This window comes from Bombyx mori, chromosome 25 (genome assembly GCF_030269925.1).
Source record: "Bombyx mori chromosome 25, ASM3026992v2".
Lineage (NCBI taxonomy): Eukaryota > Metazoa > Arthropoda > Insecta > Lepidoptera > Bombycidae > Bombyx > Bombyx mori.
Genome location: NC_085131.1, coordinates 14,056,708 through 14,076,759, shown reverse-complemented (window position 1 = coordinate 14,076,759; position 20,052 = coordinate 14,056,708). Strand labels below are relative to the sequence as shown.

At 44.4% G+C, this 20,052-nt stretch overlaps 1 protein-coding gene across 1 annotated transcript in view; it reads left to right on the top strand.

Annotated features, from left to right (window-relative positions):
• LOC101743213 (nephrin) overlaps positions 1-20,052 on the top strand; it is a 133,830-nt gene that overhangs the window by 61,700 nt on the left and 52,078 nt on the right. The window contains exons 2-3 of the mRNA XM_012688614.4: positions 5,030-5,162; positions 6,962-7,170. Of these exons, the coding sequence (XP_012544068.1) occupies positions 5,030-5,162; positions 6,962-7,170 (342 nt within the window). The remainder of the gene's footprint in view (positions 1-5,029; positions 5,163-6,961; positions 7,171-20,052) is intronic.

Genomic DNA, 20,052 nt, shown 5'->3' with positions numbered 1-20,052 from the left:
CGCCACGCCCCGTACACGAAGGTCAGCCCGCCACTGATAGTCAGCAGCGAGCGCCTCCGCCTCCAGGACCCAAGGCGGCGTCCCAGCCAGTACACACGCCGCCTCGAAAGAGATGGTGCGATAACCACGGATGACCCTGACCGCGATGGTGCGTTGCGGCCGTTGCAGCAGCTTCGCTACCCCCACGGCCAGGGACTGGCCCCACACGGGCGCCCCGTATAGGGCCATTGATCGCACCACCCCTGTATAGAGACGGCGCGTCACCTGGTCAGGCCCCCCAACATTGGGAAGGAGCCGGCTTAACGCGCCGGCCACCCCCAACAAACGAGGGACCAGATTCTGAAAGTGAGCACGGAAGGTCCAACGACTGTCTAGAATGAGGCCGAGGTACTTCAACTGCACCCCGACCCCGATACGGACGCCTCCAACCACGATATGGGCATCGACAGGTGGCACTCTCCGGGGCCTGTGGAACCACATGGCCTCGGATTTACTGAGCGCCACGTCGAGGCCCAATCTCCTGATTTTGCCGACGACATGCGCCACCCCAGCCGTAGCAAGACGGGCAGACTCAGCAAAACTCCCCCCCCGGGCCACGACCAACGTGTCGTCTGCGTAACAGATTACGCTCAGGCCCGGGAGGAGGGCACCCCTCAGCACCCAGTCATACCCGATATTCCACAAAAGAGGGCCGAGCACCGACCCCTGTGGAACACCGCGCACGACCGGGAACCGGTGCACGATCCCACCGTGTCCGGTACACGTGACCGATCTGTCTTCCAAGTAGGAACCCACCAGCCGGCGAAGGTAGGGGGGCACTCCGTGTCGTTCCAGCGCCCCCCCTATCACGGACCAGGGCAGGGTGTTGAACGCATTGGCGATATCGAGTGACACCGCCAAAGCCACCCCACCCCCGGAAACGGCCTCATCCGAGAGGGCCCGCACGCGAAGGATCGCGTCTACCGTTGAGCGGCCCTCTCGGAAGCCATATTGCTCCGCCGACAGATCGGGTCCCACCCTGACCAGATGCTGGATGATGCGGGCTGCCAGAATGCGTTCCAGCAGCTTGCCCACCTCATCCAGCAACACGATGGGACGGTACCCGGCAGCAGTATCCGCCGGGCGCCCCTCCTTTCTCAACAGCACGAGTCTGCCCGTCCTCCACGATGAAGGAAACCGTCCCGTCTCGAGGCAGGAGTTGTAAAGCCTCAAGAGTCGGTCCCCCAGGGCACCAAGAGCCAAGGCCCAAACCCGGCCATGGACACCGTCCGGGCCGGGTGCAGTGTCCTTCGCGCACATTTTGCGCACGGCCACACGGAGCTCCGCCCCCGTTATATGGGGCACCTCGGCAGGGACTTCGCCGTCGTATTCCGGCGGCGAGTCCATAGCGGGCGCGACAAATCCCTCCCGCTCCTGCGGGAACAGCGCCGAGACGATGTCCCGCAGCTGCTGAGGCTGGAGACGCTCCGTGATCGGGGGGGCCCATGGGCGCATTTTATTGCGCACCATATGATAGGGCCGCCCCCACGGATCCTCATCCAGCGTCTCCAGGAGACCCTCCATGTGTTGATCCTTGGCTCTTCTGATGGCCAGCTGCAGTGCCCTCTGTGCGACGCGAAATGCGGCGTGCAGCCGGGCCTCTGCCGCCGCGAACGCAACTGGATCGTTGCGCCGCGGCAGGCGGCGGCGGCGATGCCTGGCGCACTCGCGCCTCGCCCGAACGCACTCCACGTTTATTATCTTAGAACAATTTAGAAATCTTCTCTTGACGTTACTAAAGGAAACCGAATGACAGTTCTTAGGACGGTACTGCGCTTCAAGAAGGCTGGTTGGTGTGATGGCGTCTATGCGAACTTCCATCGGCTAGGCTTTATCGTAGTACGAAGTTGGCCGAGTTTCGACGACATCGCGATCGTGTTGTCACCTCTCGGGAATCGTGCTGCGTTTTGTTTTGTTACCAAACTAATGACCGTCTCCGACAGATAAAAAATTGGTTTCAAATTATTTAAAAACATCAAATGTAATATTAAAACTATTAATATACTGCTACATTCTGTAAATTTATACATAGTTAACAATTCAGTGCGGGCGGAAAGTTTGGCAAATTAATGAATAATTTAGTTTAAATATACACACATACGCCTGTAATTAGTTCAAGTCGAGTTATCATATAACATTACTTCACAGTGTTATAATATTCGGTTCAATATTAAAATAATATAAAACAACTCTGTTCTTGTTTGGTAATAAGTTTAATTTTGTTTCTGAAGCTTTGAAAATGTTAATTCAATTCGATTTGATTCTGTGAAACGTTTTGTGTTATTAAACTTTTGTTGAAGCCTACATTTGTAGACAAACAAAACTCCATGTAAATAAATATGTTGTATTTTAGCAAATTGTTTATAGACTACCAAACGTGAGCATGTCTAGACGCTCTACAAATTAAACTCTACATTTTTTTAATTAATTTTTTTATTGCTTCTTTGTGTGAACCAGCTCACGGCCCACCTGGTGTTAAGTGGTTACCGGTAAGGTAAGGTAAATGTAAGGTGGGTGGCGCATTTACGTCGTAGAAGTGTAGACACACAAGTTTTTACTGGGTGGGCTGTGAGCTCGTCTACCCTTCTAAGAAATAAAAAATTATTGGTAATTTTTATGTTATGAATAAATGTATACTACTTGGTAATAAATGGTTACCCATAGTACCGGATCTATTACAGTGTTAATGCCTCTGCCACTGACAGTTCCACCACGAAAACCGATACGCATGACTACTTTCCGGCAAAAGTAGTTCGAGTGATGGTACCTACTTGTGGGGGCTTACAATGTTTTGTGCCACCACTGAATTTGGTCGATAGCAGTAGGTTCATTGAACACCCAGTAAAGGCAGCTGCGCGTTCTCCTTTACTGGCCTTCTACGTACGGTGACCATTATTTTTGTTTCAAAAAACAGGACAAGGAGCAAAAAAACCTACAGAAAACATTAATACGTTTATTAACACGAGATCAGTTATTACAAAACAATGACCATATAATATGGCCCATATTCAGTCGAAGCTGATCGAACTTAATTATTATACATTTTTAGTAAAAACTTAATTGAAATGTCTTTGAGAAACAGTACAAATAAATAAAATAGAGGACTATGCTTCAAAAAAAAAGGAAAGCGTCTTAAAAAAAGAGCACTGTCCTGCCAAAAACTGTACGGATGGTCACCGTACTTCCCCAACACCTAGGGGAAGAAATCGTGTGGTGCTATTGTAGGCACCACACAACTAATTACCGTCGAAGAAATAAATATGTTTATTTATCCTTTAATTTATTTAAGCAGCTTCCCAAAATATCTAGTGTTTTACCCAATTAGTATTTCAGTAATAAGATCCCTGTGAGCACAGATCTCACAGCGAAAATCGATAATGACACGCGACACCGTGCGAACCGTCACGTAATAGAGACGTCACGCTTCAGTGGGTACCACACAAAACAATACACGTTAACATGTGATCATAGTTTATTTGAAGCTTCACTACGTGGGACGTCACGAATGAGTATATCAGAGGAAGTGTGAAAGTGGCTCCGGTAAGAAACAAATTAAGGAGCGGACGGTTAGGGTGGTATGGATATGTGATGCGTAGAGAGAACATGCATGTGACTAGGAGATGTATGGAAATGGTAGTGCAAGGTAGAAGAGGTCGACCGAAGAAGACATGGATGGAGTGTGTGAAAGACGATATGAGAGAGAGAGGAGTGAGTGTTGAGATGACGGCTGATAGAAGAGAATAGAAGTGAAAAATTAGCTGTGCCGACCCCACCTAGTGGGATAAGGTGGAGAAAAAGAAGACTACGTGGGACGTCAATGAAATCCAAAATAGCTAAAGACTGAACTATAGATAACACAAATATAATACACATTAGCCACACAATATGACATCATACGTTGTTATGAAAGTGTTCGATTTACTATTTTTATTTCGTTTGTCTATGCGGGCAGACGAGCATACGGTTCACTTGATGGTGAATAGTAAGCGTCACTCACCAGTAATGCTAGGTTACAGTCAGCTGTTTTTTTTTTGTGCTTTGAAGGGTGGGTGAGCTCACAGCCCACCTGGTGTTAAGTGGTTACTGGAGCCCATAGACATGTACAACGTAAATGCGCCACCCACCTTGAGATATAAGTTCTAAGGTCGCAGTATAGCTACAACGGCTACCCCACCCTTCAAACCGAAACGCATTTCTGCTTCACGGCAGAAATAGGCAGGGCGGTGGTACCTACCCGTGCGGACTCACAAGAGGTCTTACCACCAGTGATCACGCAAATTATAATTTTGCGGGTTTGATTTTTATTGCACGATGTTATTCCTTCACCGTGGAAGTCAATCGTGAACATTTGTTAAGTACATATTTCATTAAGAAAATTGGTACCCGCCAGCGGGATTCGAACACCGATGCATCGCAACAACGAATGCACCGGACGTCTTATCCTTTAGGCCACGACGACTTCATGCATACTGCTACTAGGTTTTATTTAATTATAGAGTCCCCTCCTTGCATCGCTCTCCTCATTACAGAGGGTCGTGACTCGCCTGCTGCATCACTCTCTCATGTACAACTGTTCTCCATCTGCTGCGGTCCTTGGCCTCGTGGCCAAGATCAATCGTGATTATAATATTTACCTATATATACACAAAGAGAGTGATTGGATCATTTTAATTCAGTCAACATCTCTTACTCGTTTTTAGATTGTTTTGTTTGGAGCTTTCTCTTATAAGATAACTTTCTAAGATGACGAGATTTATGGAATCTGGTAGCAGCTTGACACTGTCTGGGATATGGGCTCCGTACGCTGGTTTGGTGCATTAAAATGAAATATCCACAGTTTGTTTTTGACGCTGGTAGCTGCTTAGATACTTCCAGATTACTGCGACCGAGATAGACTCTCCCTCTCTCTCTCTCTGGTACTCTACCGTCTCTGATCTTAAGGTTGATTCTACTTAATTATTATGTTTCTGAATTTAGTGTATTGTTACAGTACCAACGGCGCACGCGCAGGGAGTGCTAGGGAAGAAAGCTTCATTGCCCTGCGACATCCAGCCCCTGGCCGCAGAAGATCACGTCTCCATGGTCTTGTGGTTTAAGGAGACTGATGGAGAGCCTCTTTATAGGTATATTTCGTAATATTTATCTTACTAATTTATTCTTAAGTTTTTGACAAGAAAACGTCTTCTAATTCGATAGAGCCGGCTGCACGCACGAAAAAACATGACTCATGCGGCGTTACCTCGCTCTGAGGCGACTTGAGTGAGCGATGCATCCGCGTGGACAGCTGCTATACAATTATAAATTTACATGTTTTCGTCAAGTATGAAGTTCAGTGAAAAGTGAATGTGGTGTCAATTGTTTATAGCAACGATATTTGCGATAATTGAAAAATGAAACCATTCCATTAGTATTTTCTTATGACGTTATACGTTCAACTATCGTCAGTAAACCGACTTTACAGACAACCGATTTTTTTTCTTCTACAAGCTTGGCTGAGATTTATATGACGTTTTTGATAGACGTACTGGGCACTGGAAGTCTTATTTTATTTATTTTAAAGGCAAACAAGTATATAGCCTACCTACAGGTCAGTGGTTACCGTCACTCATGGATATAAACAATGCCATCAGTAGAGTCAAATCGCTGGTTGCCACTGAGTAGTCTTATCATACCTCGTTGGAAGTCTAATGTGATACAACGAACAAAAAGTATCACGGAAGGCATTTGATTCCATAGCCGGATGGTATGTGGCAAAAATTATATTTGGGAGCGTAATCTGTACGTATGTTGCTATTTCAGGTAGTAAGAATCGACCCCGTTCTCGATTGTCTAAAGATGTTTTTATTAACCTTGTAGACAGATGAGCATACGGCTCTGATGACATTTAGCCAGTCAGGGGCATAATATAGCCGCTCTTTACTGTAAAAATCACGGAATCATCTCAAGGTTGTGCATTTGCGATTTGCACACACGTTTAGTTTACTAGACTCTACATTCAGTAATTTTATAGACACTTGATACGATTTGGGCTTTAGTCTGATTAATCGATAAACTTCAAAATTGATATTATATTCCTCACTCTGTATCGGTTATAAATAGGCAAAGACAAAACAGTTCAATATAATTTTCAGGTCTGTTTGTCACCGAATTTCGTTCTTTTTGTTAAATATGTAACTTTACTTACAAACCAGCTTGAGTGCTTTCAAAATAATAACAAATTGAAGTCAATATCTCCATCGGTTGTCAGTCGTAATTAAATCGTTTCATTAAAACTACTATTACGATGTAATTTCGCGTGTATTATTTTCTTATTATTGTTCTCGACGTTTCGATTATAAATTATTTTCTAGTTCTAGAGATCATGGATGACTGAAGATTAAACTGTAGTAGTCGTTTTAAATCTATACTTCTGTACTAATATTATAAAGAGGAAAGATTTGTTTGTTTGTTTGTATTTGAAAAAATCTTTCACTGTTTGGAAGCTACACTATTTCCGAGTGACATAGGCTATAGTATTTCTTGAAAAAAATTAGGGATCCTTACTAAAACTCCAATAATGTAACCCAAGGTGTAAAAAAATTACCTAAAATATTGTTTAAATCGCGTGCCCTGCGAAAATTACTGATGATAGAATAAAATAATGTACTGCGACTTTGTAGAACGCATTATTATTTACAAAAAGTGTCACGACAGCATATGTCTAACTATTATAGTTATGCCGCAATAAGTGTTCCTTGATTTAAAAAAATAAAACGTTAAATATCGTTGAAATTTTAGTTAAAAACCCGAGCGGAGCCGGAGCGGGCCGCTTGTAGTTTATAAAGCCTTTACAAGAAAAATTGTCGATATTCTGATTAGTTTAACCCCGTAGTCAAGGGGCGTAGATGCAGAGGCCATTTTGTGATAATCCCTATTTTTTTAGTTACGACGTGCGGGGTCGCCTCGCAAATCAGCCCAAGCTCTGGTCGTCTCCGTCGGGGTTTGGTTCCAGAGCTTATTTCCGAGCAGCCGCTTCTCCGGCAGTGTTGTTCGTCGACAGCGTTGTCTCCACGGACGCAGGAGTCTATCGCTGCAGAGTTGACTTCAAGAACTCCCCGACAAGGAATTTGAGAATCAATTTTACTGTTATAAGTGAGTATATTTCATTTTACTTTGTGCAAGCTCCCCATGCTTTTATAGAAAGTTCAACTAAAAAATAGAAAATAAATTTTAGTAAATTTGAATTAAAAATAGTGTAAGAAAAAAAAGAAGATTTTATTGTAAAAAAAGCGTGGGGTGCTTTTCAGGGTATTATCAAAATAACCCTTCAACTCATATCTGTTCATAAAATATTTGTAAATACTGATACCATGCACCCCACCCTTTTTTTACAATAAAATCATTTTTTCTTACACTATTTTTAATTCAAATTTATTTTCTATTTTTTTGTTGGATTTTCTATAAAAAGCGTTTTAAATATTTATATATTCTTATCGTCCTTAACCTGACATAATAATATGTTTTATAACAGTTGGTAAGTCACATATCACTCAAGGTCCGATGATGGCTGATTCGACCTTCGCGTTTTATAACGAAAGCTCGGTCGTCTAGCGTCTGATTTAAATTAAATTAAGCAGAAACCAATTTAGTGCCCGAATAAATAAATCAAGTTGTTTGTTTTTGAAATACGCTCGATTGGAAACATAATACGATTTGTAATGTTACGATTTTTCACGGTTCATCGCGAGTGACTTTATTTTTAATACGCTATTTTAACAGCTTTCACTCGTGGTAGGACCTCTTGTGAATCCGCACGGATAGGTACCACCACCATGCCTATTTCTGCCGTGAAGCAGTAATGCGTTTCGGTTTGAAGGGTGTGGCAGCCGTTGTAACTATACTTGAGACCTTAGAACTTATATATCAAGGTGGGTGGCGCATTTACGTTGTAGATGTCTATGGGCTCCAGTAACCGCTTAACACCAGGTGGGCTGTGAGCTCGTCCACCAACCTAAGCAATAAAAAAAAGAAGGTATGCCTTGCGTTTCTCAACAGACACGGAAACGAAGGGACTTTGAGTCACATTGTTACTTGCGATGAAAAATGAATTCGTTTTGATAACCATAAGCGGTCATCATGTTAGTTACACCTCCACCACCTACAAGTTAGTTTAGCACCTTAGCAATGCCCCAAACGAAAGCTTAGCCCTAAAAACGTTATGGTCACTGTGGTCTGGTGTGGTCTGGTGTGGTGTGGTGGTCTAGTTGCGGTAGAATTCATCACTCATCACAGCTTCTTAATCCAGCATTGCAGAGATTTATTATGAGCATTATTGTGATGGAGAAGCTTACGAATCTCCGGCCTGTTTTGGTTATTCGTTCGTCCCCGCTGCTCCTAAACGACAACGCTCAACCTCATACGGCACAAAACACGGGCTCTAAGCTACAATAACTAGGGTGAGAAGTTTTGCATCATCGACCGTACTCACGACACGTTGTGCCGACAGACTTCTACTTTTTTCGAAGTTTGGATAGCTTCTTGGCAGGAAAAAAAACAATACCCAAGAGGCAGTTCAAATTTTGTTTAAAGAGTATGTTGGCTCATGATCATCTGACTTCTTAGGTTCTCTTAGGTTTTTTTCTACTCGTTTAAAGGTATAATAATAATAAGATGTACACTAAAAGACTATTTCGTAGTTAAAGAATTAATATTTATTGTGTTTATATCGTGTATCTTATCATATATCTTTAAACGAGAAATTCTTGTATATATATAGGTATATATGTAATCTGAATCTCGGAAACGGCTCCAACGATTTACATAAAATTTAGTATACAGGGGATTTCGGGGGCGATAAATCGATCTAGCTACGATTTATTTTCAGAAAATGTTTTTTTATTCGTGTTCTCAATAATCAACTTTATCGATAATTTTGATTTTTTTCTTTAAGTATCCAGTTAATATTTTTTTATTATTTTGTCGATAAGATCGAAAAACATTATTCATATTGCATCATTTTATCGACATGTCATTTGTATTTCAATATAATTTCTAAAAAACACCATTTTTCAACAAAAAAAATACCATTCATTATCTAGTGTATTTATTAATTTAGAAAGATGCATCGAAAATAATCGAAATTTAGGTGAAATCTATATACATAAAAATGAATTGCTGTTCGTTAGTCTCGCTAAAACTCGAGAACGGCTGGACCGATTTGGATAATTTTGGTCTTGAATTATTTGTGGAAGACCAGAGAAGGTTTAAAAGGTAGATAAATATGAAAATGCTCGGAATTAAATAAAAGTAACAATTCCCGTCGTACAGATTTCTTTTGTTTGTTTTAAGTTTATTTTATATAAAAGTTTAGGTCTTTTATTTATCGATTGAGGCCCTACGAAGTCTGCCGGGTCAGCTAGTATTATATAGAAAGCGTTCCGACGTATGTACTCGTATGTAGGTATTTACATTAAATCACAGAATCCAGACTTCAGAGATGACATAAACGCTAGATCCACAGGCCGTTCTGCGGTGACCGCGTCGACCTAACCGGTCTGCTGGGAACGCCAATCCATTTAGCCGGCTCAAAATATGTGTACATATAAAACTTTGTTTCTCCACGTCTCAAAGATTTATCGAGAAACTTATCTTGAATTTGGTGCGCGTATTTTGCTTTTATTTGTAAAGCTCAGGCGTTGTATTAACTTAATTTTGTTATTTGTTCTTCAGACGATCTGTGGGCTTGTTCGGGTATGCAGAAGTACCATGTATTGTTTTTTGTAGTAATTTTTGTTTTAGAGAGAGTTTAATAACTTAGACTGATTGCATTTTCACTTCACAATGCGATCCCGCATATTGGAATGATGGTAGCACTGATTGGGTATCCACAAGATAACAAAAAAAAATTAGAAAATTTAAGCTAAGTACTGCACGTATGTAATGTAACATAAATATAAAAATATAGAAACTCGAAGTCACGAATTGTAAGATTTCAGCTCAGTTATAATTACAGTTCAATATTTGCCGGTGTGTAATAGCTAATGAAATACTTTTGGTGAGACCGGGAGATACTGGGTGGAACTGACGAAAAACTTTGGAATATCATCAACGTCGCAGTTGTTTTATTCCTTAGATGGGTAGACGAGTTCATGAATCATGGTCACCTGGTGATAAGTGGGTACCGCAGCTTATCTACCACGTAAATACCGAAGCCGACATGAGTTCTAAGTCTTAGCTTTATCCTCACGGATGGATCTGGACTGCCCAATAATGCAACACTGGACACGTGTGCATTTTGAGCACTCTGGATCCAAACCAGCCTTTAGGTTAAGGTAGTTTTCATGTTAATTTAGAGTTTTTGTTTTATTATTATTATTATTTATTTATATTTATTTAAAATCTTATTAATTACATAATATTTTTTAAAAAAGATATTAAAAATACAATTTTTAAAAAACACTATATAAAAATAGATTGCCGCTGATGGCGGTGTCTACGACACAAGCCACCAGTGGTTAGGACTCCAGAGTGAGAAACCTCCTCACAATGCGTGCAGTATCGAGGATAACTGCTTTCTGTATTAGGCCCTTAACCCAGCTGGATAACGAAAGTTTCTTAAGATGTTGATCGAAACTTTTCGCTATCAAGCCGTGTACCGATACAACTATTGGAACAATGATGGTTGAATCAACAAGCCACATGGCGGTAGTCTCGTGGGCCAGGTCTAAATATTTTATTAATTTGTCCTTTTCTGCCTTCACGAGGTTCTCGTCATGAGGAATGGTGACATCAACCAACACTGCTCGACGCGCAGATCGATCTATTATCACAATATCAGGTTTATTGGCAACAATATACCTATCCGTGATAATAGATCGGTCCCAGTAGAGCGTAACATGACCATTATCAAGAACTGGTTGAGGTTGGTATTGGTAGTAAGGTACAGCAGAATCAAGAAAACCATATTTCAGAGCAAGTTGTTGATGGATAATCCTAGCCACTTGGTTATGTCTATGCAAGTACTCGCCGTTAGCAAACCGAGAATTATATTATATTTTATTATTATTATTATTATTATTATTATTTGATTTTTTGTTTTTATTATTATTATTATTGTTTTTGTTTTAGTCCGAGATTAGTTATTATTTTTATTTAATTTTAGTATAAATGAAATGTTAATGGAATGTAATGAAGATGTAATATGGATTTAAAATCTGAAGTAAATTAAATAAAAAAAAAAAAAAAAAAATACAGTACAACGGCTGCCTCACCCTTCAAATAGAAACGCATTACTGCTTCACGGCATAAGTGCAGGGCGGTGGTATCCACTTATACGAATAATTACGCAAACTATAATGCAATTTATTTGTTTTTTGATAATATTGATAGTTGATAATTATGTTTTTGATTTTTCTTACACGATATTCCTTCACTTAAAAGTACTTGGCATGGTAGTACATACACAGTCTCGAACCTGCGATCTTTTTATTATGTGGCGGGTTCGACGCCATTTGTTTCCAAAAACATTAAATTTTCAATCAGCACAGGCTTTTTTCCTCGAAAAATTCATTTTGAAACAATGATTTGGCTGACTACACTTAAATTTCTGTTCCACAGAAAATCAACTGAATCCAATCAAGGACCGCACAATATTTTTTTCAGATAAAAATATGTTTTCTACTGAGCTATATTTTCGTTATTGAAATTCTGAGTGGAAATTTAATTTATTATCAACGTTTTGCAATTTTTTTTTATATAACAATTATAATCAATATTTATTTCATGAAAATGTTCATAGGAAAACCGAATGATTTCGTTAGCCAATTATTACTGAAATAATAATATAAAAGCTTTTATAGGATTACATAAAATAATAAATGTTAGGCCGGCACGGGCAGGTAACAACATCCTGTCCATATTTCGACCCAGTCACGTGCTCTGGTAAAAACCACCAGTAAAAAAGTCACTATAATTTTACTGAGATTTTGACTCATGTTTGTGCTGATAGAGATGTTTTAAAATTTACGCATTCAGTTATTTAAGACAATTTTTTATATTTTTTTATTGCTTAGATGGGTGGACGAGCTCGCAGCCCACCTGGTGTTAAGTGGTTACTGGAGCCCATAGACATCTACAATGTAAATGCGCAACCCACCTTGAGATATAACTTCTAAGGTCTCAGTATAGTTACACATTCTCGCTCACGACTCGGTCGTGCGCGGACGTGCTTTCCGATCCGTGGCCCGCTTGCGAGCTGCGTCTCTGAACTCACAGTTGTGCTCGACAGTGTAGTGACCGTGAATACATCGTGCGTACAATTCGGTAGTGCGGACGTGCCGATCCGTTGGTCGCTTGCGATCTGCGTATCGAGGTCCATTTTTGTGCGCTAAAGTTTTGTAACCGCGAACCCACCCTTACCAACTGCCTTTTTCAAGGCAAAACCAATCGCTACGTTCAGGCTTCCTGTGGCACTCACAGGCTAGCGATTTCCTAATCCTTCCCAAAACAACAGTCTTTTTCAAGACTAGACCCCCGCTCGCGATTCTGCCTGCTGTAGCACTATACAGCCCGAGCGGGTTCCTTTCCTTTTCCCCGCCGATTGCCGTTTTCACGGCATAGGCATTCCCCCCCCCTGCTCCTTGCTGTCCTGCAGCACAGGGGGGTTACAAATCCTAGCCGGGGCCTCGCCTTTCGGCGAGTTCAACAAAAGTCCCGGGGCCGCCCCCCCCGGGCAAGAAGACCGAAGAAATGGAGCAAGAAGATGTTAGGGATATTGTCGGGTTCCTCCGGGATAGGTACCCGTCAATTAGGGCCGAGTACTTAGAGTATAGGGCCGCCCGTGGCAATCCTTCCCCCCCCCGCGTCCGTCGCCGCGTATTTCAAACGTGCCTCGGAGGCACGCCGCGCGCCCCCCGCCGCCGCGTTAAGTTCGAGCGCACGTTCCGACGATGCGACTCATGAAGCGCCTAGCGCTACCCCCACCCCCGCGCCCGCGTCGACTACGTCATCGCGCGTCTCGTCCGTCGCGACCTCGATCGTTTCGAGTTCAGGCTCCGATACCGAATCGGAGATGGATTTCGAATCCGCGTCAAGCCCTCAGCCTGGAACTTCGGATGGGTTCTAAACCGTAACGCGCGGTAAAAAGCGTACTCGCGCCGTGGAGTCCCGGAGCTCCACGACGAAGCAGACAAAATCCGCGACCGCCTCCCGCCCGCAGGTAGTCGTGACACCGGAGTCGGACTCCGCTCGCCGCGTAACCCCGCCACCGCGTCCCAAGCCCGCGCCCGCTCCTAAAGCAGCTGCCCCGCCCCCGCTGATTCTCCAGGAAAAAACTGCGTGGAACCGCGTTTCCCAGGCCCTTCAGGCAAATAAAATCAACTACACCCATGCGCGTAACGTCGCGATTCAGATCAAGGTCGCAACGCCGGGCGACCATAGGGCCCTCTCAGCATACCTCCGAAAGGAGAACATAGGTTTCCACACCTATGCTCTTCAGGAGGACCGCGAGCTCCGTGTAGTAATACGCGGAGTACCGAAAGAGCTAGACATAGACTACGTTAAGGAGGACCTGATCGCTCAGGCACTCCCTATAGTTAGTGTGCATCGGATGCACAGCGGGCGGGGCAAGCAGCCCTACAACATGATACTCGTCGCGTTGGAGCCAACCCCGGAGGCCAAGAAAAAGATCTCATGCCTCTCGACAGTCTGCGGCCTATCCGGGGTCTCCATCGAAGCCCCCCATAAACGTGGCACTCCCGGGCAGTGCTACAGATGTCAGCTTTACGGCCACTCGGCTCGTAATTGCCACGCGCGCCCCCGCTGCGTAAAGTGCCTCGGCGACCACGCCACACTAGATTGCTCGCGTGTTAGGGAAACCGCGACCGAACCTCCAAGCTGTGTCCTATGCCTTAAGCAAGGGCACCCCGCGAACTACCGTGGATGTCCTAGGGCTCCGCGAAAACGTCCGACCCACCCAGCCCCCCGAACCGTCGGCCCAAAGACTTCGGCGCCTTCAGTGCCGAAACCCGCCTTCGTGCCGGCTGCAGTTCCCATGGTGTCGGCGTGGAAAAAAACCGCTGCCGTATACGAAGGCGGGAACGGAAACCGCACCCCCGCCCCCGCTCGTGACACGCCCCGCGCCCCAGCCCCTGCTCGCACCTCGCCCCGCGCCCGCGTTCCGTCCCCCGCAACCCTCTGCCGTCAACGACTTCGCGCTCGTGCGTGACTTCGTCACCGCAGTCAACTTCGACCGTCTGCGATCGTTCGCAGACGCGATACGTAGGTCGGCAACCCCCGAACAGCGGCTCGCGGCCGCTTTCGATCACATGGACGTCTACGAGTCCGTGTCGCGTACGTTATAAAATCTTTACCGATAATCAATGGCGCAAAAAGGTAGAGAAAAACCGTATTCCCTTACGTTAGCATTCTATAATGCTAACGGACTCGCGCGGCAACGCGATCAAATTTTTGAATTCCTCCGCGATAATCTTGTAGATATTCTATTAGTGCAGGAAACCTGTCTGAAGCTCTCGCGTCGCGACCCGAAAGTCGCGAACTACGTCATGGTTAGGAATGACAGACTCACCGCCTCCAAAGGCGGGACTGCCATTTACTATAGACGGGCCCTGCACGTTGTCCCTCTCGATACTCCCTCGCTCTTACATATCGAGGCGTCAGTGTGCCGTATCTCGCTGACGGGACACCAGCCGATCGTCATCGCATCCGTTTATCTCCCCCCGGACAAACCCCTTCTGAGCAGTGACATCGAGTCACTGTTCGGCATGGGAGACTCTGTCATCCTGGCAGGCGATCTAAATTGCCACCACACTAGGTGGAACTGCATCGTACAAACGTCAACGGTAGGCGTCTCGACGCGTTTATAGACGACCTCACCTTTGAAATAGTCGGTCCCCCAACTCCAACATGTTATCCGTATAACATCGCGCTCCGTCCGAGCACTATAGACCTGGCATTGCTTAGGAACGTAACTCTGCGCTTACGTTCCATCGAAGCACTGTCAGAGCTCGACTCAGACCACCGACCTGTCGTTATGCAGCTCGGTCGCCCTCACAACCCAGTCACTGTTACGAGGACCATGGTGGATTGGAATAAGCTGGGCACGTGCCTAGCCGACGCCGCTCCGCCAATCCTCCCTTGCGGCCCGGATTCGAATCCATCCCCCGAGGACACCGTCGAATCCATAAACATCATTACCGATCACATCTCTTCCGCGATCATTAGATCTTCAAAAGAAGTCGATGTGGAGGACAGCTTCCACCGCATCAGACTGTCCCCCGATCTTAGGAATCTCTTAAGAGTTAGGAACGCGGCAATCCGGGCCTACGATCGTCTTCCCACGCATTCAAACCGGATTCGGATGCGTCGTCTACAACGCGAAGTCCACTCCCGCTTAAGCGACGCGCGTAACGATAATTGGCATAGTTATTTAGAACAACTCGCGCCCTCCCACCAAGCATACTGGCGACTAGCTAGGACTCTCAAATCCGAAACTACCGCTACTATGCCTCCCCTCGTACGCCCTTCAGGCCAACCACCGGCATTCGATGACGATGACAAGGCTGAGCTGCTGGCCGATGCACTGCAAGAGCAGTGCACCACCAGCACTCAACACGCGGACCCCGAACACACCGAGTTAGTCGACAGGGAGGTCGATCGCAGAGCTTCCCTGCCGCCCTCGGACGCGTTACCCCCCATTACCACTGACGAAGTTAGAGACGCGATCCACAACCTACAACCTAGGAAGGCACCCGGCTCCGACGGCATCCACAACCGCGCGCTAAAACTCTTGCCAGTCCAACTGATAGCAATGTTGGCTACAATTTTAAATGCCGCTATGACGCACTGCATCTTTCCCGCGGTGTGGAAAGAAGCGGACGTTATCGGTATACATAAGCCGGGCAAACCGACAAACGAAACTTCCAGTTACCGTCCGATTAGTCTCCTCTAGACGATAGGAAAAATTTACGAACGGCTCCTTAGGAAACGCCGCTGGGATTTTGTTACCGCGAACAAAATTCTCATAGACGAACAGTTCGGATTCCGCTCTAAACACTCGTGCGTACAACAAGTGCACCGCCTCACGGAGCACATTCTGATAGGACTAAATAGGCGTAAACAAATCCCGACCGGCGCCCTCTTCTTCGACATCGCGAAGGCGTTCGACAAAGTCTGGCACAACGGTTTAATTTATAAACTGTACAACATGGGAGTGCCAGACAGACTCGTGCTCATCATACGAGACTTCTTGTCGAACCGTTCGTTTCGATATCGAGTAGAGGGAACTCGTTCTCGTCCCCGTCAACTGACCGCCGGAGTCCCGCAAGGCTCCGCGCTCTCCCCGTTATTATTTAGTTTGTATATCAATGATATACCCCGGTCTCCGGAGATCCATCTAGCGCTCTTCGCCGATGACACGGCTATCTACTACTCGTGTAGGAAGATGTCGCTGCTTCATCGGCGACTCCAGATCGCAGTAGCCACCATGGGACAGTGGTTCCGGAAGTGGCGAATAGACATTAACCCCACGAAAAGCGCAGCGGTGCTCTTCAAAAGGGGTCGCCCTCCGAACATCACTTCGAGCATCCCACTCCGTAGTAGGCGCGCAAACACCTCCGCCGTTAGTCCCATCACTCTCTTTGGCCAGCCCATTCCGTGGGTCTCGAAGGTCAAATATCTAGGCGTCACCCTCGACAGAGGGATGACATTCCGTCCCCATATAAAAACGGTACGCGACCGCGCCGCGTTTATTCTAGGACGACTCTATCCAATGCTTTGTAGTCGAAGCAAACTGTCCCTCCGTAATAAGGTAACTCTCTACAAAACTTGTATACGCCCCGTCATGACGTATGCAAGCGTAGTGTTCGCTCACGCAGCCCGCACCAACTTGAAATCCCTTCAGGTTATTCAATCACGATTCTGCAGGATAGCCGTCGGAGCGCCTTGGTTCCTTAGGAATGTGGATCTCCACGACGACCTGGAGTTCGACTCTTTTAGTAAGTATCTACAGTCGGCATCGCTGCGCCATTTTGAGAAGGCGGCACGACATGAGAACCCTCTCATCGTAGCCGCTGGAAATTACATACCCGACCCAGTAGACCGAATGGTAAACCGTCGACGTCGCCCAAAGCACGTCATTACGGATCCTCCTGATCCATTAACGGTGCTTTTAGGCACCACAAGCACCGGTCACCGTCCTCGTCGAACCCGTCGCTTGCGACGAAGGGCTCGACGAGCGAACTAACCCATAGACACAGCCCACTGAGTTTCTCGCCGGATCTTCTCAGTGGGTCGCGTTTCCGATCCGGTGGTAGATTCAGCGAAGCACTGCTCTTGCTAGGGTCAGTGTTAGCAACTCTCCGGTTGAGCCCCGCGAGCTCACCTACTAACGTTAGGGTGAAGCTGAAATAGCCTCTCAAGGCTATCAGCATAGGTAGGAATAAAAAAAAAAAAAAAATATAGTTACAAAGGCTACCCCTTCAAACCGAAACGCATTATTGCTTCACGGCAGAAATAGGCGGGGTGGTGGTACCTACCCGTGCGGACTCACAAGAGGTCCTACCACCAGTGATAAGGGCTTATGTATAAAATAAGTTTTATACATAAGCCCGATGCCATTAAAGCCTCAGTAATCTATATAATTCCAGTAAAATTCATCTATATACTGTCAGCTAGTTTAGTATTGAATTTCGCAGCCATATATATATATCGGATTACTTACATCAAAAATATATAATCATCAAACGCCGAATCCTTTGCCTTTTCATGCGTATCGGTTCGGCTAGCTCATGTTTACCGTGTGGCCGGTCTACACGAAGATTAATTAACAAATTAGCTGTAATTTCGTAGAGTACAAATATAGTTTGTACCCTCGTATGTACAATATCACCTTGTCGTATACTAGAAGATAAAATTATTGACCTAAGAAACACGTAGTCATGGCTCACAATTTTTGAAATGGTTTCCGAAGCAAATAAATAATTTGGACAATTAACAATAACATAGCTGACAACGTGAAGTCAACACTTTTCTTGACCTATACTTACCATGAGGTTAAACCTTCAATTATATTGTAAAACCCGTCCCCCAAAAGTAGACCGGATTTTGTTACATACTCGTTCGCATTCACAATGTCATACCACCCATAAATACATAAGCACAAAATAAACCTACCCACTAAATTTGCAAGTTCCATTTTTATTAGACGATGTTGTTCCTTCATCGTAGATGTCGAATATCGATACGTTTAAGTACGTAATAACATAGAATAATAATAAAATTGTTTTACCGATTTTATACTTTAAACTTAAATATTTAGAAAAACCCTGGATTACTGGTGGTAGGACCTCTTGTGAATCCGCGCGGGTGGGTACCACCGCCCTGCCTATTTCTGCCGTGAAGCATTACGCGTTTCGGTTTGAAGGGTGGGGCAGCCGTTGTAACTATACTGAGACCTTAGAACTTATATCTCAAGGTGGTTGGCGCATTTACGTTGTGGATGTCTATGGGCTCCAGTAACCACTTAACACCAGGTGGGCTGTGAGCTCTTCCACACATCAAAGCAATAAAAAAAATTTATCGAAATACCCATTAGGATATACTTACTGTCTTATTTTTTTAACAGTCTCGTTTTACACTAGTTCTTACATGTGACTTCGTTCGCCTTAATGTAGATTTTGACGATCTATTTAGGCACAGAGCCGGCCTTATTTTGGACGCTGCATATACTGTGCTGTATGTTCTTCGATTGGCAGCTAAAATACTTTCTATGCATTGAACACATGCAAATATGCTACACCTAATTGGTCACGGGAAAAGCATAACTTTCTCAAACGCCACCTGCGATGGTTTTCATTAGAATTTCTCCATGATACCACAAGTCCCTTTTTCCTTTTTTCTGTACTCCAGACATCGCATTGCAATTTATTTATGTCAGTGGGACGAGTCGCAATGTCGGAAGACCGACTAAAATAAAATTTTTTATCCCTCGGGAATAGTACTTTATTTTTGGATGAAAGTTCTATCTCTGTTTTCTTCTTGTGCCCCTGACAATGCGTATCCAGAATTTTAAGATCATCAGTTGAGCGGTTAAGACGTGAAAACTAACAAACGAATTTACTTTCGCTATGATGATGTCCACTATCTTATACCTTTAAACGAGCAATTCTTGTATATTAATATTAGGTATAATCGATCTAGCTATGTTTTATTTTCAGAAAATGTTGTGTTATTCGTGTTTTCAATAATATAATCAACTCTTCCCGACATCTATTGGCGAACAATAATACTATTTTTCTTAATTGAGAGCAACTAACCGCCTTAAAGAAACAACAAGAGGGCGTTACCAAAAAAAAAACGGGCAAAGCTCGGTCATCATCTAGTGGATTATAAAACGGTATTAATTATATTTAGTGATGGAGGTGTATTTTAAATACAAGTGTAAAAGGATTTTTCGTCTTACTCCGAAGAAAGAACACGTGTTTAAAAAATATTATTCACAAAAAATCCTTCGAGGTCCGGATTTTTTTTTAAATTTATGATTGGCCCTCGACTCGTATTTGTAATGGAAAAAGTTTCGGCGGTCGGCAGTAGATTGTCTCCTTAAGCGATTCCTTTTTGTAACATCGTCTTGGAAAATTCATCATTTATATGCATTTTTCCAAGTTTATAATTCAATATAAGTAGTCTAGTAATAATTCAGTAGAGCATTTCTGTGCAAGCCGCCAATCCAATTTAGACTTTAACCTGCTCGCTGAAGGTCACGTCTTCGAGCTCTAGTTGTCACATCATAAGACATGGTACATGAGCCAATTGGCAGTCATCTGCTTAGCAGCCCACTGAGCTTCTCGCCGGATCTTCTCAGTGGGTCGCAATTCCGATGCGGTGATAGATTCTGAGAAGCACTGCTCTTGCTAGGGCTAGTGTTAGCAAATTCTATCAGATTGAGCCCGTGAGCTCACCTACCCGTCCGCGCGTAGCTGAAATAGCCTCTAAGGCTACCAGTGAATAGGAAAAGAA